The sequence below is a fragment of the Hordeum vulgare genome, chromosome 6H, assembly GCF_904849725.1.
Source record: "Hordeum vulgare subsp. vulgare chromosome 6H, MorexV3_pseudomolecules_assembly, whole genome shotgun sequence".
Classification (NCBI taxonomy): Eukaryota; Viridiplantae; Streptophyta; class Magnoliopsida; order Poales; family Poaceae; genus Hordeum; species Hordeum vulgare.
Window position 1 is genome coordinate 224,942,876 of NC_058523.1, and position 26,379 is coordinate 224,969,254.

The 26,379-nt window shown below is 50.1% G+C and overlaps 1 protein-coding gene across 3 annotated transcripts; it reads right to left on the reverse strand.

The window, feature by feature from the left end:
- Positions 1-712: 712 nt before the first annotated feature.
- Positions 713-26,379, reverse strand: LOC123404058 (xaa-Pro dipeptidase-like). 3 transcript variants are annotated; one of them, XM_045097984.1, is made up of 18 exons: positions 26,087-26,379; positions 25,486-25,586; positions 13,977-14,121; positions 13,834-13,883; positions 13,686-13,746; positions 13,313-13,408; positions 13,080-13,229; positions 12,744-12,875; positions 11,896-12,023; positions 11,255-11,297; positions 4,823-4,906; positions 4,088-4,129; positions 3,915-3,985; positions 3,600-3,653; positions 3,390-3,495; positions 3,229-3,297; positions 2,372-2,515; positions 713-942 (listed from the first exon to the last, which is right to left on the reverse strand). In XM_045097984.1, exons 2-18 carry the CDS (start codon positions 25,500-25,502, stop codon positions 805-807), a joined length of 1,530 nt encoding a protein of 509 aa, XP_044953919.1. In that variant the 5' UTR covers positions 25,503-25,586; positions 26,087-26,379; the 3' UTR covers positions 713-804. The 3 variants fall into 3 exon arrangements, with proteins under 3 accessions (XP_044953919.1, XP_044953920.1, XP_044953921.1); XM_045097985.1 differs by having other exon boundaries at positions 25,466-25,586; XM_045097986.1 differs by lacking the exon at positions 25,486-25,586 and having other exon boundaries at positions 26,087-26,226.

The following is a 26,379-nucleotide window of genomic DNA, read 5'->3' on the forward strand; positions in this document are numbered from 1 at the left end:
TGAAGTCGCCAAACACGTCGCTGTCGACATACTCAGGCGAGGGCAGGTACCCCCACAAAATGGCGAAAAGTTGACCGACGATGTGACGCTCTGCTGGCTCCCTACTGGTCGGCCTATTGATGATGAGGCGGAATGTTCGCCATCCCCATCACCATCCCCATCACGTGAGACACCTCCTCCTACTCCGTCTCACCTCCTCTTACTCCGTTGTCGCGTCCAGTAATGACTGTCGCCCGACAATCAACGCCAGCCTTCCACTAGGCGTTCGTCCAGCCCGGGAGCCTTGCCATCTGCGCCCTCTGTTTTGTCTGCTTTTGTTGGACAAAATCGGTGGCTAGGCAAGGAGGCACATACTTCTTCGAAGGGATGGCGAGCGGATATGAGGAAAATGGCAGGAGTGGAGGGGAAGAAGAGGGTAGATAATGAAAAAATAGAGGGAAAGGAAAGCACGATAGGAAAATCAACTGGTGTCACCAACAACGCAGGCCCACACGCCTTTTCGCTTCAACCTGCGCCCGACGACCCCCATTTCAGCGGCCCAAACCGGTGAAAAATAAGGATCTGGGGTGCCGCTGGAACCTTTTTTTGGCACCGACGAGAAAAAAAAGGCGTCCTGAGAGGCTGTTTGGGGGGGGGGGGGGGCACGGCTAGAGATGCTCTAACTTAACATGCAAATTTATCCCCAAACTCAAACCAAACCAACAGCACAACATATGAAACCATCACCACTTATTAAAATATATCCTATACTTCATTCAATTATTACGGTTATGCTTCGCCTGGGAGCATCAAACAGGCGAGTCCTCAGGCTTTGGGCAGTCCGTTCTCTGCTTTTGTCGCAGCAGCATGTGGAGGCCATGGCGCGCCAGCCATTACTGCTTCAATTTCCCAGATCTCCCGGGGGCAATTCGTCAGGTTCTTGCATCCTTGCCCTGTCACATACTGCATCAGTGGAATATATTGTTAGCATGGAAATAACACGGCTAACACTTTGCAAAGGCCAATGCAATGTGGATGGTACAGAAATTACTGTTGAATTTGGCTGCTGCACTTTTACTTGAGAACAAAGAAAAAAAATGAAACTAAAACCTAACACAGCTGCGTTAACATAGTGTGGTTTTCAGCACAATTGATTTCCTTGAACAAGAGGGAGGGAGGGAGAGAGAGAGAGAGAGAGAGGGAGGGAGGGAGGGAGAGGGAGAGAGATTACCACAGAACTAGTTTAGGCTCGCTAAGCTTTTAACGGTTTAAAAGTTATCAATAAATGTAAAATAAATAGTAGAGCATCACTATAATGTAATAAGATGACCAAAGGGATTGTGAAAATATGCATTTATATGTCCTCGGCAAAAAAGACAAAAGTTTCAGCTCACTGTGACATAAATATATACCAAACCATTTGTTATTTTTGTCCAAGTCACAGATAGTCATATTTTCTAATCGCACCGTTGGATCATCTTATGATATAGGTGTGTTGTTTCAGTATTTTTTCAGAATTTTTGAGAACTTTTACATCGTTGAAAACCTTGACTAGTTCTGTGGCATTGTCAATTCAAACTTTACTGGACAGGTGTGGCCATTGACATCAATACGTAATATGCTTATCGAATTCTTTGTGTTCCACTATGAAATACTCCATTCACAAATATAAGATGTTTTAGATATTTCAGTATGTACTACATACGGACTGAAATGAGTGAACAAACACATTAAAATGTGTCTATACATCCGATTAAGAAGTTAGAACATCAGGGAGCATAAAATACATGTAAAGAGGTAAACACAAACTGTCAAATTCGTACTAGTATCTACTCAAACTTTACAGGAGAAGTGTCCCGTTGTCTAATATGCTTATCAAGTTCTTTGACACCAGAAATACCAAGATAGCTGTAAAGTTGATAGAAACATATTGCTACATCTAAGTTAACTATGAGAAACGGAATATTCCAAGGGAAAAAATCAGTCCACCTTACAATTTAAAAAGTGCACGAAATTTTAGGATATGGCACAAATTTTGACCAACTTTATTTAGAAAATTATGTATATCTACAATACCAAATATATACCATATGAAAATATATTCCATGATGAATCTAATTGTACCTATTTGGTATTCCAGATGTTGGCAACGTTTTCTACAAACTTGGTTAAAGTGTACAAGGTTTGACTTCGAAAAAATCTAATGAGCGCTATATTTTGGGACGGAGGGAGTAGAACTTTTCCAAGAGAGACCAGTAATAGAGCAAATGTGTTGGCATTAGTTCGTACCTACTACAAGTTAGCCACTACAAGTAGCGGACTAGCCGTGCACCAGCAATTAAGAGAGTAAAATTCTTTTACTATGTAATGGAGGAGAGGAACCAAGACATACCAGATCACTTTCAATACGAACACCACCAAAACTTTTGTACTTCTCAATCTCTTCCCAGTTGAAGAACTTTGAGGAAATTGGATCATCTCTGGCAGGCCTCAGCAAAGCATCGATGAAATAACAGCCTGGCTCAACCGTAATAACCTGCAGTGCAAAAACCATGTGAGCTCAGATGCTTGTTATATCTATACGTAAGATGCCCACACACCCTTCTCAACATGGATGCAGAAAATACGGTACTATTCAAAGGAGGATTCACGACCATCTATTGTTCAAATTACATAATCTATGTTTTCCTTAATTTCTTATCCTCGCCCTCAGATAGAATATGCTAAAATAGGAGGAGATATACATCCATATATATGTCGAAGACCTTTAGATGCTTCCATTCAAGTTTGTCATCAAAATATCCATTACGATTACTATATCACAACAAGTCTCAAGGCCTTGATGCCTAACTGCCTACACAAAGCAGCTTGGATATGAAGAGTTGACAACAGAAAAGGTATCAACTTTCAGAAGTTGTGGCCTATGATGTTGTTCATTTAACCACAATACCAGGCAAATGTGACATATATAGTGGTTATGTGTGCTACTAAATGGTCAATAGTCGGTCCGAAAGAATACACATTAACAGAGTTCCAAACAGCTCAGAAATTGTACTACCATCTTGTTTGAATACCCAAATGGTCAATAGTCTGTTCAAAAGAATACACATATACAGAGTTCCAAACAGCTTATAAATGTTACTGGCTAACATGACAACCCAACCACTTCTCAAACAAGAGCGTGTGAAATTGCCAGAGTATTGTGTGCTACTAAATCTTCATAAATTAATGAGAAAGGTAATTATTTACCATCCCTTCTTTAAGTTCTCTTATGGTACGCAAGGAGCTCAGTCCTGGCTCATTTGGCCTCTCTAAGCCCTAAATTCAAGAAACAAACATTAATCTTGGTTGCAGGGAGGCAAGTATAAAGATTAAACTCGCATAGACATCTGTAAAATCCATATCTCAACCTCAGGGTAGCCTCCGGGATCATGGGTGTCAATTCCAAGCAAGTGCCCAAGACCATGAGGCATGAAAACAGCACCCAACCTTCGAGCCATCATATCAGCAATATCACTGAAATAATTGGATTCCGGGGAATAGAAAAATCAGCATTGTAGCTTTACATATTATCATATTTAAGTTCTATGAGCACAAATAATTTGCTCTCACACACGCACCCATGGATAATCTTTTCTTTCTTGAGAGATTCAAGTATTGTCTGCTCGGCCAGCCTGCAAAAAAGATCAAATGGTGCGTAAGTCATTATAATAGACAAGGATGGAGAAACAGAAGAAAAAAGGGTATATCAGCATTATACATTAGCAAAAGATGTTGCAAAATCTAACAACACAGAGGCCAACAGTAAATATTCTTGATATCAAACATAGCAATGAATATAGTGACATTCTATGCATTGAAAATTGCACCCTAGAGGACAACCCATCAAGGATGTTTAAAAATTGCATGGTTCCGTAAGTAGCAATTGTTCTTACTTGTGCATATCGATCCATTTTACTCCAGGCTGCATGTGTGATATGACAGCATTATGAGCCTTAAGGACAGCCTGTAAAATAGTCAGTGTTGCATCAATAAAGATTTAAACAACCTGTCCAGGTTCCAATTCACATACAAGAAGAAAAGCACCAATTCTAACACAAGTACTTACATTGTATACTATTGTCTGGTTGCTGTTGAACTTTCCATTTATCTGAAAAGACAAAAACTCATTCAGGTGATGTCACTAGACAAATAGTATATTCAGATGTGATGATAAGAATGCTCCAGTTTGCATTGAGGTTTGTTGGAAAGAAAACTTCTAGAATTACTCCCTCCGTTCCTAAATATAAGGTGTATTAGTTTTTCAAAAAGTCAACCATTGTCTATGTTTGACCAACATTATAGCAAAATATATAAATATTTACAATATAATATAAAAATATATTTCAGGGTGAATCTAGTAATAATGATTTCGTATTCTAGATATTGATATTTTTGTCAATAAACTTGGTCAAAGTTTGAGAAGTTTGACTTTTTGAAAAAATAATACACCTTATATTTAGGAACGGAGGGAGTATATGACAGAGGGCACATAAAGGAATGGAGTGACAACTATATCATCTATGGCCCAAAGCCAGCTAAATACTTACTAAATCATAACAAACTGTAACAGAGAAATGGGCTGAAGTGAAAAGGAAAGGATATCTGAGGGTGCTCAGATTAAGATATGAGCATTGAATAAATAATGACCGCTGGTAGCATTGATGTTCATAAACAGTTCATTGCACACAATAAGCATAGCCCTTCACACTTTTAACAGTAGATAACAAAAGCAAGTCCATCTAGGAAAGATATTGGAACATAGTCTACCAAACTAGATGTATGAATATTCCGAAGGACTTACGGGGTATGAACATGTGATGTCAGAGCCATAGAAATTATATTCAGCTCCCATGTCCATTAGAGCCATGTCTCCATCATTCAGTGTCTGAAAATATATGAGATGATCATCTACCAAAGAGGAAAAGAAAAACTACACTTACAAAGGAGTCAAAATACAGAACTTCCCCTAAAATAAGAACGACCAATATTACATCAAGACCCCTGTAGCTCAGATCACTTTGTTGGATTTCAATAATGGTATATAGCTAGTCCTCTGATTCATAAATATTATTGTTTCACTCACTGTGTTGGTGCCATTACTAGCAACATGTAAGCTGGATACATTATGATGCTGGGCCTGTTCAACTGCACAGTTTTCATTCAAATTGTCTAACTCGTCACCAGGGTCATTGCCACCCAATGTTCACATGTATCTGATGATGAGAAGTTATTTTTGGCTAACTCACAATTATTGTTTTCCATAAGGGGGTTACCCCGGCCTCTGCATCACAGGATGCACACAGTCATGGCTAACTCATAAATGAAAGGTAGCACACATCAGACACCATTCAGTTTACAAAAAATCATAGGTAGATTTCAAGACCACATGGTACTGACGCTACATAGTACTACTGAGGTAAATGAACTCTACATAGTCGTCGCTGAAGAAGGCTTTCCACTGATAATGCTCATAGAGTAGTGGTTTGGGAAGCATCAAATACTGCCATGTTCAACGGGCAGATGCCTAGCATCACCAAGCTGCTGGACACCATCCAAGCAGAGACGTGGTTGTGGGCAACGGCAATAGCAACCAGCCTTCAAGTGTCACTCCCAGCGGAGCTGAGCTGGGGCCCAGGTTCAACCATAGGGGTCACAGGACACCAGGTCCAAGATATTCTCCTTGCTACATTTCATGTATAGCATACTGTGTCTGTGTACACCCCGTTTTTAGGTGAGAAATAAAACTGATTTACAAGACTTAGCACTTAGAATCATTTTATCGGTGGGTCCGTGGTAGAGGCTAGGGTTCTACCAGGTCTCGGACGTAGGTTGTAGGGGTGGAAGTGCGGGCTGCGAGGTTGGGGACGCCGGCGCCGGCGGTTGGGCGCCGTCGCGGCGTGAGAGAGAGAGAGAGAGGCGGCTAGGGTTTGGGGCTCTCATCTCCTGAGGGAGACGACAACAGAATATACTGTTTATTGTCTGATTAATATCGAAGGGGTACATGTGTTTATAAAGGAGGACAGCCTCCACTAAACCCTAGATAACTTGGGCTCTAACTTGGACTCTAATATAACTTGGACTTCTAAGATAGGTAAGATAACTTGGGCTAAGCCCCTAATTAACCCTGCCCATTGGGCCTCCTCCGTTGGTACGTTGTACCGGTCATAACATCTCTCCCCGCCTTCTCAAACAGCTCGTCCTCGAGCTGAACATCTGGAAACTGCTGGCGGAAATCGTCGAGCTTCTCCCAAGTCGCTTCCTCCTCTGGCAGGCCGGTCCATTGTACCAAGACATGCCAGACGCCGCGACGCTGCTGCGCCTGTAGCACCTTCGCCACCTGTGCGGAAGCTGGAAGGAGGCGGCCATCCGAAGTAGGAGGAAGGGCCGGTGTCGCTGCAGGAGGGTCCCCGCGGTAGGCCTTCAGTAAGCCGACATGGAAGACGTCGTGGAGGCGAGAACCAGCTGGCAGCTCCAAGCGGTATGCGAGTGTGCCGACACGCTCCAGCACACGAAAGGGACCGGCGTAGCGAGGTCCCAATTTGCGCTTGGAGCGCGGGTCCAGAGACTGCGTGGTCCTGTGGAGGAGGCGCAGCCACACCCAATCGCCCACCGCGAACTCCGCCTCGCGATGATGAGCATCGTAGTACTTCCGAGCCAGCTGATGTGCTTGGAGAAGACGCTGGCGTGCCTCAGCCAGAATGTCGTCGCGGGTGCGGAGTAAGTCGCCCGCCGTCTCGGACCGAGCCGTCCCAGGCTCATAAGGGAGCATCGCCGGAGGTGGGCGCCCGTAGACCACCTCGAAAGGCGTGGTGCGCAGGGCGGAGTGATAGGAGGTGTTGTAGCAGTACTCCGCCCACGCCAACCAGTCCACCCAAGCTCGTGGACGATCACCAGTAACACAGCGCAGGTACATGGCGATCACCTTGTTGACCACCTCGGATTGGCCTTTTGTCTGAGGGTGGAACGCCGTGCTCATGCGGAGCTTCACGCCCGCCAGTCGAAAGAGATCCCGCCAGACATGTCCCGTGAACACGGGATCACGATCGCTGACGATGGACGACGGAAAACCGTGGAGGCGGACGATGCCGTCGAAGAAGGCCCGCGCCACAGAGGCGGCTGTATATGGATGACCCAGGGCGATGAAGTGCGCGTACTTGGAGAAGCGGTCAACCACCATGAGGATGACGGATTTGCCGCCCACCTTGGGAAGGCCCTCGATGAAGTCCATGGAAATATCCGCCCACACCTGGGAGGGTACGTCCAGCGGCTGCAGTAGACCCGCGGGTCGTAGTGTCTTCGTCTTGTTCCGCTGGCACGTCACGCACGACCGTACCCAGTCGCGGACCATCGCGCCATCACCGGGGATGTAAAAATCAGCACGGAGACGATGGAGAGTCTTTTGCACGCCCTCGTGCCCTGCAGAGTGCGCCAAGGTCAGGACCTGGTGGCGTAGGTCGCCATGGTCGGGCACGAAGATGAGGCGGCCATGTAGGAGTAGCCCCTCCTCCAAGCGCCAGGGCGCGTCCAGCTCGCCGGCGTCAAGGCGCTGGCGCAGGCCCTGGGCATCCACGGCCGTCGAAGTTCCCAGCGTCGAAGGGGCGGCTGAAGAAGGCGAGCGGTCCCTCGCCCTGGTGAAGGACGGCGCCGAAGCCGATGCCAGAGGCGTCGCAGTCCACGATGAACGGCATATCAAAGTCCGGCATCTGGAGGACGGGTCCCGTCGTGAGCGCCTGCTGGAGAGCCTCGAATGCCGTAGTCGCCTCCTCGTTCCAGGAGAAGGCGTCGCGTCGAAGGAGACGCGTCAGTGGCGCGGCGATGAGGCCGAAGTCCCGGATGTACTTCCGGTAGTAGCCGGCGAGGCCCAAGAAGCCGCGGAGCGCCCGCGGTGACCGCGGGATCGGCCACGCGGCGACGGCGGCGACCTTGTCTGCGTCCATCGCTACCCCGTCCGCCGAGATGACGTGCCCCAGGTACGCGACGGACGTCGTGCCGAACGACCACTTCGCGCGCTTGAGGTGAAGACGATGCGCTCGAAGCTCGTTGAAGATGATGGCGACATGTTGTAGATGCTCCGCCCAAGATGCACTGTAGATGAGAATGTCATCAAAGAAAACAAGCACAAAGCGGCGCAAGTATGGGCTGAGCACGTCGTTCATCAGGGCCTGGAAGGTCGCCGGCGCGTTGGAGAGGCCGAACGGCATCACCAGGAACTCGAAGTGGCCATGGTGAGTGCGGAACGCCGTCTTCTCGATGTCGTCAGGGTGCATGCGCACCTGATGGTAGCCCGAGCGAAGGTCGAGCTTGGTGAAGAAGCGCGCTCCGTGTAGCTCGTCCAAGAGCTCATCCACGACGGGGATGGGGAACTTGTCCTTGGACGTCAGGGCGTTGAGGGCGCGATAGTCGATGCAGAAGCGCCATGTGCCGTCGGACTTGCGCACAAGGAGCACCGGGGCGGAGAACGGCGATGTCGAAATCCGGATGATGCCCTGCGCGAGCATGACCGCCACCTGACGCTCGAGCTCGTCTTTCTGCAGCTGAGGGTACCGGTACGGACGCACGGCTACAGGTGCCGTGTCCGGCAGCAGGTGGATGCGGTGGTCACAGGGCCGCACGGGAGGGAGGCCCTGTGGCTCGTCGAAGATGTCGCTGTGCTGCTGCAGGAGGTCGGCCAGGAGGGGATGCGCCTCGTCCAGTGCGGACGCCATCAACTGGAGCTGTGGAGTCACGGCGCCGGAGCCGCCGATGCCTGTCCACTGAACGCGACGGCCGCCCTCGCGCCAGAAGATGAGGGACAGCACATCGAGGTCCCAAAGGATGGGGCCGAGAGTGGACAGGAAGTCGATGCCGAGGATGAAGTCGTAGCAGCCCAGGTCGATGCCGACGCAGTCGATGGAGAACGGCTCGTCGCCGATGAGGACGGGAACCTGCCGCGCCACCCCCTGGCAAGCAAGGCAGTCCCCGTTGGCGACGGTGACGCTGAACTTCTCCGAGCCCGCCGGTTGGAGTGCGAGGCGGCGCATGGCGTCCCCGGACAGGAAGTTGTGCGTCGAACCCATGTCCACGAGCGCGGTTAGACGCTCCCCGTTGATCGTCACCGGAAGCAGCATCGTCTTTGCCGTCTTGATGCCAGCCATGGCATGAAGGGAGACGACGAAGGCGGTCGCGTCGACCGGCCCGTAGGTCGTGACGCCGGCCTCGGAGAGTGTGGTGGCGTCGAGCTCCGCGGTGAGGGCCTCCACCTCCGCGTCGTCGACGGTCTCCAAGTAGAACAGGCGGGCGCACGTATGACCCGGCGCATACGGCGCGTCGCAGTTGAAGCACAGGCCCTTGCGGCGCCGCTCGAGCTGCTCGGCCGACGTCAAGCGCCGGAAGGTGCGTGTCGGCGCGGGGGCAGACGCCGTAGCGGCCGGCAGGGCGGGGCGTGTCGGGGTGGCGGCCACCAGGGCGGGGCGGGGAACGCGTGCCGCGGCCCGGGAACGCCTGCTGCAGGGCGTTGGCGCGCTGCTCGTACGCGCGTGCGTAATACATGGCCGTCTACAGGTCCTGGGGGTCGCGCATCTCGACGTCGATGCGGATGTGGTCGGGAAGGCCGCCGACGAAGAGCTCGGCGCGTTGGCGAGCCGTGACGTCAGGCGCATGGCAGGCCAACGTCTGGAAGCGGTCGGCGAAGTCCTGCACCGAGGTGGTGAAGGGAAGGCGACCGAGCTCGGCCAAGCGGCTCCCACGTATGGGGGGGCCGAACCGGAGGAGACACGGGTCGCGAAAGCGCTCCCATGAAGGCATCCCGCCCTCGTCCTGCTCGAGGGCGTAGTACCAAGTCTGGGCGGCGCCACGGAGGTGGTAGGAGGCGATCCACGTGCGGTCGGACGCCATGGTCCGCTGCCCCTTGAAAAACTGGTCGCACTGATTGAGCCAGTTCAGGGGGTCGACGGTGCCGTCGTAGGTGGCGAACTCCAGCTTGGTGAAGCGGGGTGGCTGTTGCACGTGTGGCGAGGCCGCGTAGGTGCCCTCGTGACGGCCCAGCGCGGCGGAAGGAGAGTGTTGCAGCACCACAGAGCTCCCGGCGTACGGATCAGTGTACCCGCCGAACCCCCCGAAGGTGGGGGCGGGTGGCTGCAACACCGTCGGCTGTAGTGGCGCCGTCGTGTAGGTCGGCGTGTCCATCCACGTCGGTAGCAGGGACGGCGACGGCGGCCACCGGACCTGGGTGATCGGCAGGCCCTGGGGCACGACAGTCGCCGGGGGCGGTGGCGCGAAGGGCGCCGCCGGCGGAGGCGGTGGTGGCGGGGTTGCGTACGGAGCCTGGAGGAGAGTCCGGAGGTTCGAGACCGCCAGGTTGAGGTCGCGGATCGCCGAGGACATCTCCGCCCGGGAGAGGACGGGAGCGGGTTCGGCCGCGGGACCGGAGGCGGCCGGGCCTGAGGTGGCCGGCGGCGGTGAGTGGTGCGGCGGCGGCTGCTGCTGCTGTGAGGTGGCGGGGAAGGCGGTGGTGGCGGCGGCGGTGGTGGTGGGAAGGTCCGACAAACTCATCGAACCCAAGCTACCTGATACCAAATTGGTAGAGGCTAGGGTTCTACCAGGTCTCGGACGTAGGTTGTAGGGGTGGAAGTCCGGGCTGCGAGGATGGGGACGCCGGCGCCGGCGGTTGGGCGCCGTCGCGGCGTGAGAGAGAGAGAGAGAGGCGGCTAGGGTTTGGGGCTCTCGTCTCCTGAGGGAGACGACAACAGAATATACTGTTTATTGTCTGATTAATATCGAAGGGGTACATGTGTTTATAAAGGAGGACAGCCTCCACTAAACCCTAGATAACTTGGACTCTAATATAACTTGGACTTCTAAGATAGGTAAGATAACTTGGGCTAAGCCCGTAATTAACCCTGCCCATTGGGCCTCCTCCGTTGGTACGTTGTACCGGTCATAACAGTCCGCCCCAGGCTGAGCACTTGGGGGTGTGGCGTGTATTGTTGTACTTGGCCTATCCGTAGGCTTCTAAATAGTTTTGTCTATCTAGCATCAAAATACAAGGCTTTGTGTTTTCTCATGGATTTTTTTTAAAATAAAACATGCCCATTTTCAAGTCACCAGGAGTATGAAACTCATTCAAAAGAGACCTGAGCTCTGTCGACAACTTAATCTCAATTTTGTAAATTCTAACATTTTAAAGCTTGATCAGGTCAAATACTAACAGAAAGAAGTCAATCACATGCCACAAAGCATCATAAAAGAAGAGTACCCGGTCATTTGGAGCAGCCGTATGTCCATAATGAAGAATAGAACTGCAAAATCAACAGAAAGAGTTAAAGCATACAAGATAGTCTAACAAACTCAAATGCAATACACCTTTTGTGTGAATTTCTGAGTCTTGAATCTTGATAGCAAATGCTACCGACCTTCAAGGACTGAAACTTCGTACACCAATAAAACATCTACTAATGTCATATATACCTAATTAATTTTAACCAAAAGAGCACCCATCTGGTTACACAGTTATTCACTTATTCATTTATAACTCAACAAATTGTACAATATAGTCAATAAGTGCACCGAAAAGAGAGGCCTACTAAAATTTTGTCAGTAATCTTATTCTGGCATTAAGAAACCTATATACTAAAATGCTATCTGGTACTACCAAAAGCTCGTGGTATTTGACAATTTGAAGAAACATTATGCTAGTTTTAAATGGAAACAGTGGATAACACTATGACAGGCACTAGATGGTGTAGATGGTGATTTATTGTTATGATGTTGATACTTGTATCACAATTCCTACATACAGGATTCCACTAAAGAATTAGCAAAACAATTTAGAGACATTAAAGTGTTTGTGTACTAACTTATTATTTGTTTTAGATGAGACATGACACATGAACTCACCTGTTCTCTCCAGTAGCGCATATACATGTGTAGGAGCAATGTCGACAGGCTCCATGCCTATAAGAATGATGAAGAAATATGCTTTCTAACTGATATTCCTTCATGCCTGGTTTTGCCTGTCTCATAACCTTGCAAAGTCCAAGTCAAGAATCAGATACACATTTAATTCGCCTCTCGAAAAATAACAAGAGTCGGTAGTTGTTAACAGCTAAAGGAATACAAATAAGATCTCTAAAGTAATTCCTGGCATTGTGGGTCCCAATCTTTGCTTATGAGGTGCCAGAACCTGTTGTGAGAAGACAACTCAATGCTTAACTTTAGTGTTTTGTTTGGAACCTCGTAAATCATAATATAATATTACCAATGTGTCTCCTTCTTTAGTAATTTGGGGCCTTTATTTCATCCCCAAACGAAAATGCCTAAAGCTAGCCCATGGCAACAATTAAAACTATCCCTGGTACTGGTTGAACATAAACAGTTGAATAGATTACTGCAGTTTGATTCTGCAGGATTACATAGTGGTAAGCTAATCCAAGTAGTGCTAGTACCCAATAATCCAAAGCCACGTTAAGTACATGTCTGTGCATATAGTGTCTTGAAGGATTTATCATGGATGATTGATGAATACATTCATTTGGCTCCCGTGAATCATATGCTCGTACTTCTATACAACCTAGCAGGGGGAAAGGTGAACAGATATAGATCACATTTCATCGAGTGCTAAGAGCGAAAAATTGAGCAACCCTTATTTTGACAGGTGAAGAGCCTAATGTACTCTAAATAATAGCAATGAAGGTGCAAACAAATTATTAGCATAGTACAAGACTTTAGTATGATAACTTATGTACCTCAATGTGTGCTTCTGAGCTAACATCATTAGCATATTGAATGAGGGCAAGCTCCATTTCAGATTTGATAACACGGCATTCAGTTAAGATAGGGTGGAGCGTACCCAAATCGGTTTCAAACTTCTCTATCCCCTAATACAGGGGAAAACAACATGGTAAGTTGGTAAATTGAATGCATATACAACAAAGACATGTAGTTGAGGTCTAAAGGAGAAAGGATGGTACTGCACAATTAACATGCCAGATTATGCATTCCGCTTTATTAATCCTTCAAAACCATAAAACTAAGCATCCTAACTTGTTTCATGGCAGTGTGGCTTATTGTATAGCACGTACTTCAAAACTAGCAGGCTTTGAGTAATTTCCGCTGTCAGCACTCTTTCCATACAAGAGAAACAAAAGAGGCTTCCCATGCTCACTAAATCGATCTTGCAGAACCTGCACAATCTCATCGACATAGAAGACCAAATCGACCTTGTATCTATCCTGTAGAGGTATTGATGAAAAATATTATGTGAATTCAGAGTGCTGCAGTATCTGCCCGATATAGCATTTAGAACATCAAATACCTTAAAATGAGACAGTGGTTTTATTTCACCCATCCAGACAGCATAGTCAGGTGGCAACCTTGGAGCAAACAAAATGGACTGTCCAGAGGCGATGTCCTTGGTGAACAATAAAAGGCCAAGTTAGGTAGAAGCATCTAATAAGCATAAATTAATTATCATAAGCATCCATAGAATAACTTGCGGTGGTTTATTCTCGCAGTCAAATAAGTTGTTCAAATTCAAGAAATTGCGGCATAACTGTGTTATAAGTGTAATAACTGCATAAAGATGAGGTGTAGTGAATATCCACAATAAGCATCGAACTAGGTATCAAGGAGCTCAACAGGAACCATGCAAGGATTTTATTTTTCCTGGGAATGAGAGGAGAGTGTACTATAGCGCCGTAGAACCCTGGCTCGCGCACTCCAAAAAGATAAGCAAAGTAGCTCTCCTGCCTGAGACATTGCGCATTATCACTTCAATATGTCATCCCAAAGAAAGAGGAAGAGAAGGACAGCGGCAAATAAAAAAAAAACATATACCTAAATAGCTCAAGATGATCAGTGCAATGTCGTGTCTGCTCCTCGCCACCCTTCAGAAAGTGAAGCCAAAAGGTTGATGGAGGAAGCCCCAAAGGCCCAAACAAACTAGAGATTGCTTAATTATAAAGACGGCAAAATGGGACCTGGAGGAGAGCGAGGCCACGGGGAGGGCTGGCGGTGGCGGAGAGGTGGGCGCGAAGCGCGGTTATCAGGCGGTCACGGTTGCCTGTGTGCAGCTCCATGGGCACCTCAGGCGGAGCAAGAGAGGAGGTTGCCATTGCTGGAGACCTGCCACACATTGAAAATATGAAAAACAATATAACAATGTATTATAGCTGCTAAGCTAGCCCCGCTGCAGTGAATTCCCAGTGTTACGTGAGATGCTTTGGCTGATTGACATGTGTACTTGGTTTTCTCCTGCCTTGATCCGGTTTTTCTATTGGGTTTTTTCTCACCCTGCGCTGCAAAGATGTGATGTGCTTAAGCGGTGCCACCGAATCCTGTAGAAACATCCAGGCAGATGACCGTCCACCGCTTTACAGTTTTTCCCTATCTATACCAACCAATCCCTATTTTCTTAGGTAAAAGAGACCCCCAATCCCCAACAGCACTTGCCCCCGCACCAGGAGAATTCTCCTCCGCCAGCGTGGGCAACGGCGGACTCCACCATCGCCCGGCACTGCGGCCTCGCTGGAGCATCTGAAGTTCCTCCTCGGCTTGCTGGTCAGCTGCAGCCTCCCCTCCTTGCTCCTTGCCCTGTGGGAATCTTCTTCTCCTCTAGCATCGCATTGGATTGGTCTCTACATCACCTCCCCTGCCTCCTCGCTTTCTCAGTTCAACAGGGATGGCAGCACAAGGCCATGCAGCACGGACACTGCAGCAGCGCCCTGGCTGCCAGGGCCATCAGGGCAAACAGCGGATGCACGCGTGCGGCCTTCTTGGGCACGTGACCGCTGTCTAGGCTGTGGAACTCAAGATGTAGAATCTTCCCAACGTCTGAGCTCCGTTTTAGGCGCAACCGCTTGGCGTTTTGAACATCAGTGACTCCAACGATGACCAACTATTCGACGAAATGGCAGAGCAGACAAGGTAAAAAAATCCTTCTAATTTGGTCTGGATAGATGTTGTTGTTATTATCCCAAGATTTGTGTTCTTCCAAAAAAAATTGACTGTCCCTTAAACAGATCAAAGGCAATCCCAAAGGCAGGCTAAATTTCTGAAGGATTTCAGTCATCAACTACATGCCATGGCAATTAGTTATGCAGTCTCTTATCTGGTTTGCCTTGGTCATGACATGTATTGTTAAGTTTAGAAAGATATATTAAAACCGTTGTTACGGGTGATAATATTCTGTTTTTTACATAAATTTGACATTTTCATTATGATAAACAGAATTCATTTATGCTGAAAGTGAGAAATTGACCAAAAGAAGATGAAGAACAAAGCTTTACCATATATCCTCTAACCAGTATTGGAGATATTGCTACTATGCTCCAAAATGAATCTGTCGGCTTGGGTTACAACTTATTGACATATCCAGATGATGGTAACCATTATTCAGAAATGTATACAGAGCATAATATTTAGATAGATGGGTTCTGGTAGAGGCTAGGGTTCTACCAGGTCTCGGACGTAGGTTGTAGGGGTGGAAGTGCGGGTTGCGAGGTTGGGGACGCCGGCGCCGGCGGTTGGGCGCCGTCGCGGCGTGAGAGAGAGAGAGAGAGAGAGAGGCGGCTAGGGTTTGGGGCTCTCGTCTCCTGAGGGAGACGACAACAGAATATACTGTTTATTGTCTACTTAATATCGAAGGGGTACATGTGTTTATATAGGAAGACAGCCTCCACTAAACACTAGATAACTTGGACTCTAACTTGGACTCTAAGATAGGTAAGATAACTTGGGCTAAGCCCGTAATTAACCCTGCCCATTGGGCCTCCTCCGTTGGTACGTTGTACCGGTCATAACATCTCTCCCCGCCTTCTCAAACAGCTCGTCCTCGAGCTGAACATCTGGAAACTGCTGGCGGAAATCGTCGAGCTTCTCCCAAGTCGCTTCCTCCTCTAGCAGGCCGGTCCACTGTACCAAGACATGCCAGACGCCGCGACGCTGCTGCGCCTGCAGCACCTTCGCCACCTGTGCGGAAGCTGGAAGGAGGCGGCCATCCGAAGTAGGAGGAAGGGCCGGCGTCGCTGCAGGAGGGTCCCCGCGGTAGGCCTTCAGTAAGCCGACATGGAAGACGTCGTGGAGGCGAGAACCAGCTGGCAGCTCCAAGCGGTATGTGAGTGTGCCGACACGCTCCAGCACACGAAAGGGACCGGCGTAGCGAGGTCCCAATTTGCGCTTGGAGCGCGGGTCCAGAGACTGCGTGGTCCTGTGGAGGAGGCGCAGCCACACCCAATCACCCGCCGCGAACTCCGCCTCGCGATGATGAGCATCGTAGTACTTCCGAGCCAGCTGATGTGCTTGGAGAAGACGCTGGCGTGCCTCAGCCAGAATGTCGTCGCGGGTGCGGAGTAAGTCGCCCGCCGTCTCGGACCGAGCCGTCCTAGGCTCATAAGGGAGCATCGCCGGAGGTGGGCGCCCGTAGACCACCTCGAAAGGCGTGGTGCGCAGGGCGGAGTGATAGGAGGTGTTGTAGCAGTACTCCGCCCACGCCAACCAGTCCACCCAAGCTCGTGGACGATCACCAATAACACAGCGCAGGTACATGGCGATCACCTTGTTGACCACCTCGGATTGGCCGTCTGTTTGAGGGTGGAACGTCGTGCTCATGCGGAGCTTCACGCCCGCCAGTCGAAAGAGATCCCGCCAGACATGTCCCGTGAACACGGGATCACGATCGCTGACGATGGACGACGGAAAACCGTGGAGGCGGACGATGCCGTCGAAGAAGGCCCGCGCCACGGAGGCGGTTGTATATGGATGACCCAGGGCGATGAAGTGCGCGTACCTGCAGAAGCGGTCAACCACCGTGAGGATGACGGACTTGCCGCCCACCTTGGGAAGGCCCTCGATGAAGTCCATGGAAATATCCGCCCACACCTGGGAGGGTACGTCCAGCGGCTGCAGTAGACCCGCGGGTCGTAGTGTCTCCGTCTTGTTCCGCTGGCACGTCACACACGACCGCACCCAGTCACGGACCATTGCGCCATCACCGGGGATGTAAAAATCAACACGGAGACGATGGAGAGTCTTTTGCACGCCCTCGTGCCCTGCAGAGTGCGCCAAGGTCAGGACCTGGTGGCGCAGGTCGCCATGGTCGGGCACGAAGATGCGGCGGCCATGTAGGAGCAGCCCCTCGTGCAAGCGCCAGGGCGCGTCCAGCTCGCCGGCGTCAAGGCGCTGGCGCAGGCCCTGGGCGTCCACGGCCGTCGAAGTTGCCCGGCGAGTGTCGTCGATGAAGGCGAAAGATGGCCCGGAGCGAATGCACATGATAGTGCCAGCCATGGCAACGTCGTCCGCGACATCCTCAGTGTCGCGGCGGGACAAGGCGTCGGCGACCGTGTTGAGACGGCCGGGGCGGTACTCAACGGTGAAGTCGAAGCCAAAGAGCTTGTTGATCCACTGGTGTTGCGAAACTGTGGAGAGGCGCTGGTCCAGCAAGAACTTGAGGCTATAGTGGTCCGTGCGCACACGGAATGACCGGCCCCAAAGATAAGGCCGCCAGTGGTGCACCGCCTGAACCAGCCCAATAAGCTCGCGCTCGTAGGCCGCAAGCTTGTGATGGCGAGCGGCGAAGGGGCGGCTGAAGAAGGCGAGCGGTCCCTCACCCTGGTGGAGGACGGCGCCGAAGCCGATGCCAGAGGCGTCGCAGTCCACCATGAACGGCATATCAAAGTCCGGCATCTGGAGGACGGGTCGCATCGTGAGCGCCCGCTGGAGAGCCTCGAATGCCGTAGTCGCCTCCTCGTCCCAGGAGAAGGCGTCGCGTCGAAGAAGACGCGTCAGTGGCGCGGCGATGAGGCCGAAGTCCCGGATGTACTTCCGGTAGTAGCCGGCGAGGCCCAAGAAGCCGTGGAGCGCCCGCGGTGACCACGGGATCGGCCACGCGGCGACGGCGGCGACCTTGTCCGCATCCATCGCTACCCCGTCCGCCGAGATGACGTGCCCCAGGTACGCGACGGAGGTCGTGCCGAACGAGCACTTCGAGCGCTTGAGGTGAAGACGATGCGCTCGAAGCTCGTTGAAGATGATGGCCACGTGTTGTAGGTGCTCCGCCCAAGATGCACTGTAGATGAGAATGTCATCAAAGAAAACAAGCACAAAGTGGCGCAAGTATGGGCTGAGCACGTCGTTCATCAGGGCCTGGAAGGTCGCCGGCGCATTGGAGAGGCCGAACGGCATCACCAGGAACTCGAAGTGGCCATGGTGAGTGCGGAACGCCGTCTTCTCGATGTCGTCAGGGTGCATGCGCACCTGATGGTAGCCCGAGCGAAGGTCGAGCTTGGTGAAGAAGCGCGCTCCGTGTAGCTCGTCCAAGAGCTCATCCACGACGGGGATGGGGAACTTGTCCTTGGACATCAGGGCGTTGAGGGCGCGGTAGTCGATGCAGAAGCGCCATGTGCCGTCGGGCTTGCGCACAAGGAGCACCGGGGCGCAGAACGGCGATGTCGAAATCCGGATGATGCCCTGCGCGAGCATGACCGCCACCTGACGCTCGAGCTCGTCTTTCTGCAACTGAGGGTACCGGTACGGACGCACGACTACAGGTGTCGTGTCCGGCAGCAGGTGGATGCAATGGTCACAGGGCCGTGCGGGAGGGAGGCCCGGTGGCTCGTCGAAGATGTCGTTGTGCTGCTGCAGGAGGTCGGCCAGGAGGGGATGCGCCTCGTCCAGTGCGGCCGCCATCAACTGGAGCTGTGGAGTCATGGCACCGGAGCCGCCGATGCCTGTCCACTGAATGCGACGGCCGCCCTCGCGCTAGAAGATGAGGGACAACACATCGAGGTCCCAAAGGATGGTGCCGAGAGTGGACAGGAAGTCGATGACGAGGATGAAGTCGTAGCAGCCCAGGTCGATGCCGACGTAGTCGATGGAGAACGGCTCGTCGGCGATGAGGATGGGAACCTGCCGCGCCACCCCCTGGCAAGCAAGGCGGTCCCCGTTGGCGACGGTGACGCTGAACTTCTCTGAACCCGCCGATTGGAGTGCGAGGCGGCGCATGGCGTCCCCGGACGAGAAGTTGTGCGTCGAACCCGTGTCCACGAGCACGGTGAGACGCTCCCCGTTGATCGTCACCGGAAGCAGCATCGTCTTTGCCGTCTTGATGCCAGCCATGGCATGAAGGGAGACGACGAAGGCGGTCGCGTCGACCGGCACGTAGGTCGTGACGCCGGCCTCGGAGAGTGTGGTGGCGTCGAGCTCCGTGGTGAGGGCCTCCACCTCCACGTCGTCGACGGTCTCCAAGTAGAACAGGCGGGCGCACGTATGACCCGGCGCATACGGCTCGTCGCAGTTGAAGCACAGGCCCTTGCGGCGCCGCTCGAGCTGCTCGGCCGACGTCAAGCGCCGGAAGGTGCGTGTCGGCGCGGGGGCAGCCGCTGTAGCGGCCGGCAGGGCTGGGCGTGTCGGGGTGGCGGCCGCCGGGGCGGGACGGGGGACGCGTGCCGCAGCCCGAGAACGCCTGCTACAGGGCGTTGGCACGCTGCTCGTACGCGCGTGCGTAATACATGGCCGTTTGCAGGTCCAAGGGGTCGCGCATCTCGACGTCGATGCGGACGTGGTCGGGAAGGCCGCCGATGAAGAGCTCGGCACGTTGGCGAGCCATGACGTCAGGCGCATGGCAGGCCAACGTCTGGAAGCGGTCGGCGAAGTCCTACACCGACGTGGTGAAGGGAAGGCGACCGAGCTCGGCCAAGCGACTCCCACGTATGGGGGGCCGAACCGGAGGAGACACAGGTCGCGAAAGCGCTCCCACGGAGGCATCCCGCCCTCGTCCTGCTCGAGGGCGTAGTACCAAGTCTGGGCGGCGCCACGGAGGTGGTAGGAGGCGATCCACGTGCGGTCGGACGCCATGGTCCGCTGCCCCCTGAAAAACTGGTCGCACTGATTGAGCAAGTTCAGGGGGTCGACGGTGCCGTCGTAGGTGGCGAACTCCAGCTTGGTGAAGCGGGGTGGCTGCTGCACGTGTGGCGAGGCCGCGTAGGTGCCCTCGTGACGACCCAACGCGGCGGAAGGAGAGTGTTGCGGCACCACGGAGCTCCCGGCGTACGGATCAGTGTACCCGCCGAACCCCCCGAAGGTGGGGGCGGGTGGCTGCAACACCGTCGGCTGTAGTGGCGCCGTCGTGTAGGTCGGCGTGTCAATCCACGTCGGTAGCGGGGACGGCGACGGCGGCCACCGGACCTGGGTGATCGGCAGGCCCTGGGGCACGACAGTGGCCGGGGGCGGTGGCGCGAAGGGCGCCGCCGACGGAGGCGGTGGTGGCGGGGTTGCGTACGGAGCCTGCAGGAAAGTCCAGAGGTTCGAGACCGCCAGGTTGAGGTCGCGGATCGCCGAGGACATCTCCGCCGAGGAGAGGACGGGGGCGGGTTCGGCCGCCAGGGCCGGGGGACCGGAGGCGGCCGGACCTGAGGTGGCCGGCGGCGGCGAGTGGTGCGGCGGGGGCGGCTGCTGCGAGGTGGCGGGGAAGGCGGTGGTGGCGGCGGCGGTGGTGGTGGTGGGAAGGTCCGACAAACTCATCGAACCCAAGCTACCTGATACCAAATTGGTAGAGGCTAGGGTTCTACCAGGTCTCGGACGTAGGTTGTAGGGGTGGAAGTGCGGGTTGCGAGGTTGGGGACGCCGGCGCCGGCGGTTGGGCGCCGGCGCGGCGTGAGAGAGAGAGAGAGGCGGCTAGGGTTTGGGGCTCTTGTCTCCTGAGGGAGACGACAACAGAATATACTGTTTATTGTCTGCTTAATATCGAAGGGATACATGTGTTTATATAGGAGGACAGCCTCCACTAAACCCTAGATAACTTGGACTCTGATATAACTTGGACTCTAAGATAGGTAAGATAACTTGGGCTAAGCCCGTAATTAACCCTGCCCATTGGGCCTCCTCCGTTGGTACGTTGTACCGGTCATAACAGGTTCATTTAATTGTCACCACTCAACAAGTATAGTCTTGTGATTCCTCAAAAGCCAAATTATATTTTCTCTGACCTTTAAAGCTCAGTTCAATGCTTAATGTGCTGATCTACATTGATTATAGTTTTACTTTATGGATTATATATGCAACGCAATCAAAATACAGATATAAGCATATTGTTTGTGATTTGTCTTCCTTCCTGAAATATGGATCCTTGAAAATACTTGGTCATTAGATGCTCTCTATTGTTATTTTTCTGATCAATGGAATATTTATGATGCTAAAACATTTGGCCTTAACATAGAGCACTATTGAGCCCGTGTGGAAACAGAGGAGTTTTCCTGTAGGTATATCATCAACTTGATACATGTATGCATTGGGAACGGTAGCAGAGCTGATTGGTCCTTGGCTTACTGCTTCTCTTTTTAGATAAGTGTGAATTCTTCTATATTATTAATTATATGTGCAAACATGAAGTCTTCATGTACAAGAGTATAAATAAAATCATCCGTCCTTCTTTTCTGCCATAGTGCCGCTGAATGAGTTCTTTTTTGTTAAACAAAAGATGGTCCAACTCAACGGGCGTTGATCTCAAATACAACTTCACAATGATCTTTCTACTCTGGTTATATCAATGGAGTCATCCTCTCCCTTATCTCTTTCCTTATTTTTAATTACCATCTTCATTGATCTCTGCATGTATGCACACATGCGCTTGGTGATAGCTACCTAGATTACACTCTGGCTTGATTCAGTCTCTGAATGAATGCTCGCACCATGATGTTTTCATGGCTGCATGGAGTCATCTTCTCCCTTATCTCTTTCATTTTTTTCTTAATCATCATCTTCATTGATCTCTCCATGTATGCACATATGCGCTTGGTGATAGCTACCTAGATTACACTGGCTTGATTTGATCTCTGAATGAATGCTCGCACCATGATGTTTTCACGCCTACAGGTTAGGATGCAGGGGCAGCAACAACCCGATCATCTGCAGATATCTGGAAGTGCAAAACAGCGGCTACACCTGGTGAGGATAAATATTTGGAGATGATGCAATCCACATTCAAGTCGTTGAAGGAAGAAGCGCGAGTGACGGCAAAAATGGCAGCAACACTGGCAGGTGAGCTTCAGGCGAAGAGCCAGTCTCTGCATAGGCTCGAGACGACGAGCAACATGCTGGAGTTATCCATCATATGGATTCGGGAGGACGATTCGACAAGAAATCATCGGTGTATGTTTATATGTGCGCTATTAACTGCTACATTCTGTTAGGAAGTATTAGTATTAGTCTAGGAGTCCTATTAGTCTATGTTTACTTTCCTTGCACAAGTCATGTGTAATATATATATGCCCCTTGGGCCTTCAATAAAGATAAGTTGCTTTCCTAACATGGTATTAGAGCTTAGGTTATATTTTTCGGGCACCGCAACTCGTCCTCCCGATCCGATCTCACGCGTCGCCAATGCTTTTCTTGCTGGCCGCCGCTGTCTTTCTCCCTCTTCCGTGCGCTGCCAACTCCCGGCCGCGTTGACTGGTGGCCTCCATACCCGCAGGATCCGTGCGCTCGTAACTCTTCAGACCAGGCCTTGCAGCCACCTCCGGCTCACGTCCAATCCATATGGATGGGGCCTCTGATGTCCTTCGGTTCAGATCAGGCCGCGTCCTCGTCTGCAGATCACCCCCCAGAGATCGGACCGGCTTGGGTCAATACCATCGCGCTGGATCCCATCGTCCTCCGTCCAGATCGAGCGCCTCTTCAGATTGCACCGCACACATTCGTCAGCACCTACTGCGTGTGCCCGCCACTCTCTGCCAAGCGTCTTTCTCTGTCTGCTGCCCGCATGCGGCTCTTCCTGCATCCGCTGCTAGCTGCTGTTCTAGCTGGGCCTAATTACGTGGTGCTGCTAGCTATACTTCCTCCTTCTACGTGGTGTTGTTTCCTGCTACAACATGGTGCATGCTACCCGTTGCTGGCTGCTTGCGTGCTACTACTGCTAGCTACTTCCTGCTGCTACTACTCTACTGTTTTGGCCTCTCTGTCATCTTCCACTGTCATTGCATCTAGTTTATTATGTGCTTTCTAGTTTTTTTGGGGTTTTCCGCTGCGTCCACCAAATCCGTTGATGTTTTGTGTTATCACGTCATGCGAGTCCACCATACCTTTGTCCGTCGGCCTTTTCTTTGGTCATGATCCTTTCTATGCAACTTTTCACGTCATGCGAGTCCACCATACCTTTGTTCGTCGGCCTTTTCTTTGGCCGTGATCCTTTCTATGCAACTTTTGTAGCCTACTTGCCCTTGTTGTTTTCTATAGGATTTTCTGGACTTCTTTTGCATTGTCGATCTACGTCCATCATGCCTTATCCGCCGAGCTTCTTTCGCCGACGGTTGTCATGGACTATGATTTTCTGTGCAATGCTTTATTCTCTTGATGTGCCATCTTATTTTGACAACCCATCTTCTCTTGATACTTATGTTGTATCATCAAGTGATGCGGTGTCTTCCTCTGATGTGCCATCTCTTCGTTATCCCCTTTGGCTTGACTCGACAGGTTTTGAAGACTCTTCATGCTACGACGACACTTCCAAGAAGCGGATTTGGATTATCAATTATTTTTTTAGTATTACACTTCTTCAAATGCAATGCTATTGCATACGCTTTGCATTTGAGGGGGGGTGTTAGGAAGTATTAGTATTAGTCTAGGAGTCCTATTAGTCTATGTTTACTTTCCTTGCACCTAAAGTCATGTGTAATATATATATGCCCCTTGGGCCTTCAATAAAGATAAGTTGCTTTCCTAACACATTCTTCTTCTGTTGGTTTGCTTTTTTTGTACCATGTTCAATTTCTTCATGCTTTTAGCTAATTGATTGAGTGACAAAGATCAAATCTGAAGTTTATTTCTTTGCTCATTGATCCTTATGATTTATTTTACTGAAAGGTAGTTGTTTTTTCTGCTCTGTTTTTTTGCTGTCATTTTCCTGACATGGTGAATTTCCCCCCTTGGACTAGATAGCTAAATTGTTCCTGTTGGGGTGGCAGCAACTATTCATATGTGTTCATACTATGGACATCTAGAGTATACTTGCGTTAGTTGTCATGCTCTATATTGGTTTCATGAGCGTTCCAAGGGCTCTCGTGATGGAAAATATAATTTGCCAGTCTATAATGGTTGTTGTTGTGCTGCAAAAGTCTCACTGCCAAAATTTCCTAACTGGCCTTTAACCCTTTTCCACTAGCATGTTCATTGCGATTTGGTGCCGATGGGAAGACTTGCAAGAAGGAATGAAGCAGCTTTTGAACATATTTTTATCAATGATTGAACATTCTAATTATCGACCTTTATCCCTATCGATTTTGGTTGTTCTCTTTGCCGAGTTGCAGGTCCCCAATTTTGGACTGCCCAATACTTTATGTATGCCTATAAGCAATTGATTTATATGTAGAAATAACTATTCCATTTCCTAATGAATGTGTGCTGAGTTTCACCTTTCCATGGTTGTGCTTCCTGCTTTCAGTTATTCCGTTTTCTGCGTAATATTACTCCCACCAAGAACTAAGCTTATGAGCATACCATTAGTAGATCATTAGAGAAAATAGGGTACAACTATATTTATTTTTTACATTATAGCATGTCCAGATTTAATTGAGATCATGCTCGTCTCAAGGGTATATCTAGATTCTAGGAAATTTATAATTGCAAAATTTGATACGATTTGCAAGGATCTGGGATTCAGAAACTCAGATATTGATGCAGTATATGAACTTGATTTTGTCGTGATAGATTGCTAGGTTAGCACAACATGAACACTGAGAATTTTGCAGCACGGTAGGTCATTGTCCAGATAATTCAGTTAAAATAAGATATTTGGTTGCTGTGCGAGACATTGCTTTATACATGACAAATGGTTAGTGGTGACTGCTACTTTTTCTTGGAAGATGATTGACCACCTTGCACTAAAGCAGTAGAGTTGCTTAAAATTGGTTTATGAGGTCTTCCAATTTATCAATCTCATAGTATTTATATGCCATTATTTTCAAATACTCCAGATTTATCTTTTAGAAATACATGTTCGATGACAGAACTAAAGCATTCAGACATAGATTGGCAGTTGACTAATTAGGTTGTGGGGTAGCTGTGCTCCTTTACCTTTTTTAGCCTTACTTATTTAGTAGAAATGAGAAACATACTGATTTGTAATTGACTGTTGTCCATTTCTAAAGGGATATCCATGCTCCAACATTACATGTTACTTTCCATCTTGAAAAATCTTTCGAGTAGATGAAATTCTTTGCAGTAATGTTTTTCTTATAATTATCATGCTGCAGACTTCCTAGGTTAATAGTAAGATACTTCGATTCTGATCTTGCAACGATTACAAAGTTAAACTTCCCACAGAGACATGTGCATTGAATTCATGTTAACGATGCATCGGATTTTGATAGCTAGACAAAAGTTGGAAGTGTCAAATAACGAACAATTGATTGCAGATTGTAATTATTTTTTCATGGTCTGCCAATGCGTAATGAAAATTTCTGGAATTTTTCAGAAGGACCTCTTCATAGCCAGATCTACCTCAATACCCTTGTCATCCCTTCTCTTACTTCAGAATAAAAAACAACACACACGTCCGGGCGGGCTCAGCCACGGGCGCGGCATGCCGTCGCGCCTTCTGCCTGCTAGTAATCATGTATTCATGTTATGTCATGTGTTACATACTAGAATGACATGCATACATATGACTAGCAAAAATTTAACGGAAATGCTAAAAATCTGATGTCACACTTTTTAAATGTTTTTTATGTCAAATTAAGTTGTCACGGGAATGGGAACTTCCTTTAGCAAACATGGCAGTTCCTAGAAAAGAAACTGAGCACGGCAAGTATTTGCCGTCTCGCGTTTGATTTGCCATCCTCGCGACGACATAATTTGCCATCTCTGGCGTTCGATTTGCCATGCTAAAACATGTGAGATTTGCAGCGAAATCCAATATTAATCCATACATTCATCTGCACATAATTTAACCCGACATAGTTTGATCGATACAGCACAGAGTGCAGTCATGCTTAAATCTTAGTTCATCTTTTGACAGAGATTTTAACCCAATCCATATACCCTTATTACTATGGAATGCTAACCGAGACTGCAGAGAAGGAAAGAGATGAGTGGAAGCGACCTGTGCCGACGCTGGAGGAAGAGTCGTGAGGAGCAGAGAGAGGTTGGCTCGCGGCAGCTTTGGCTACGATCTCCACCAGATCTGCGGGTTGGGGTCCTCAGCTCGGCAGCGGGCCGCGGTGAGGTTGGGTCGGCGGCTGAGCTAAACTAGCTTCCGCCGCAGCTCGCTCTCCATGGGAGGTCGTCGTTGGGGGAAATCCGGTGTATCAGTTGCGTGCTTCCGTCTCTGTTACGCTTTATTGCGATCCCGTAGGTTTGAGGTTGGGTTTGATTGAGTTTGTTCCGTCCCCGCTT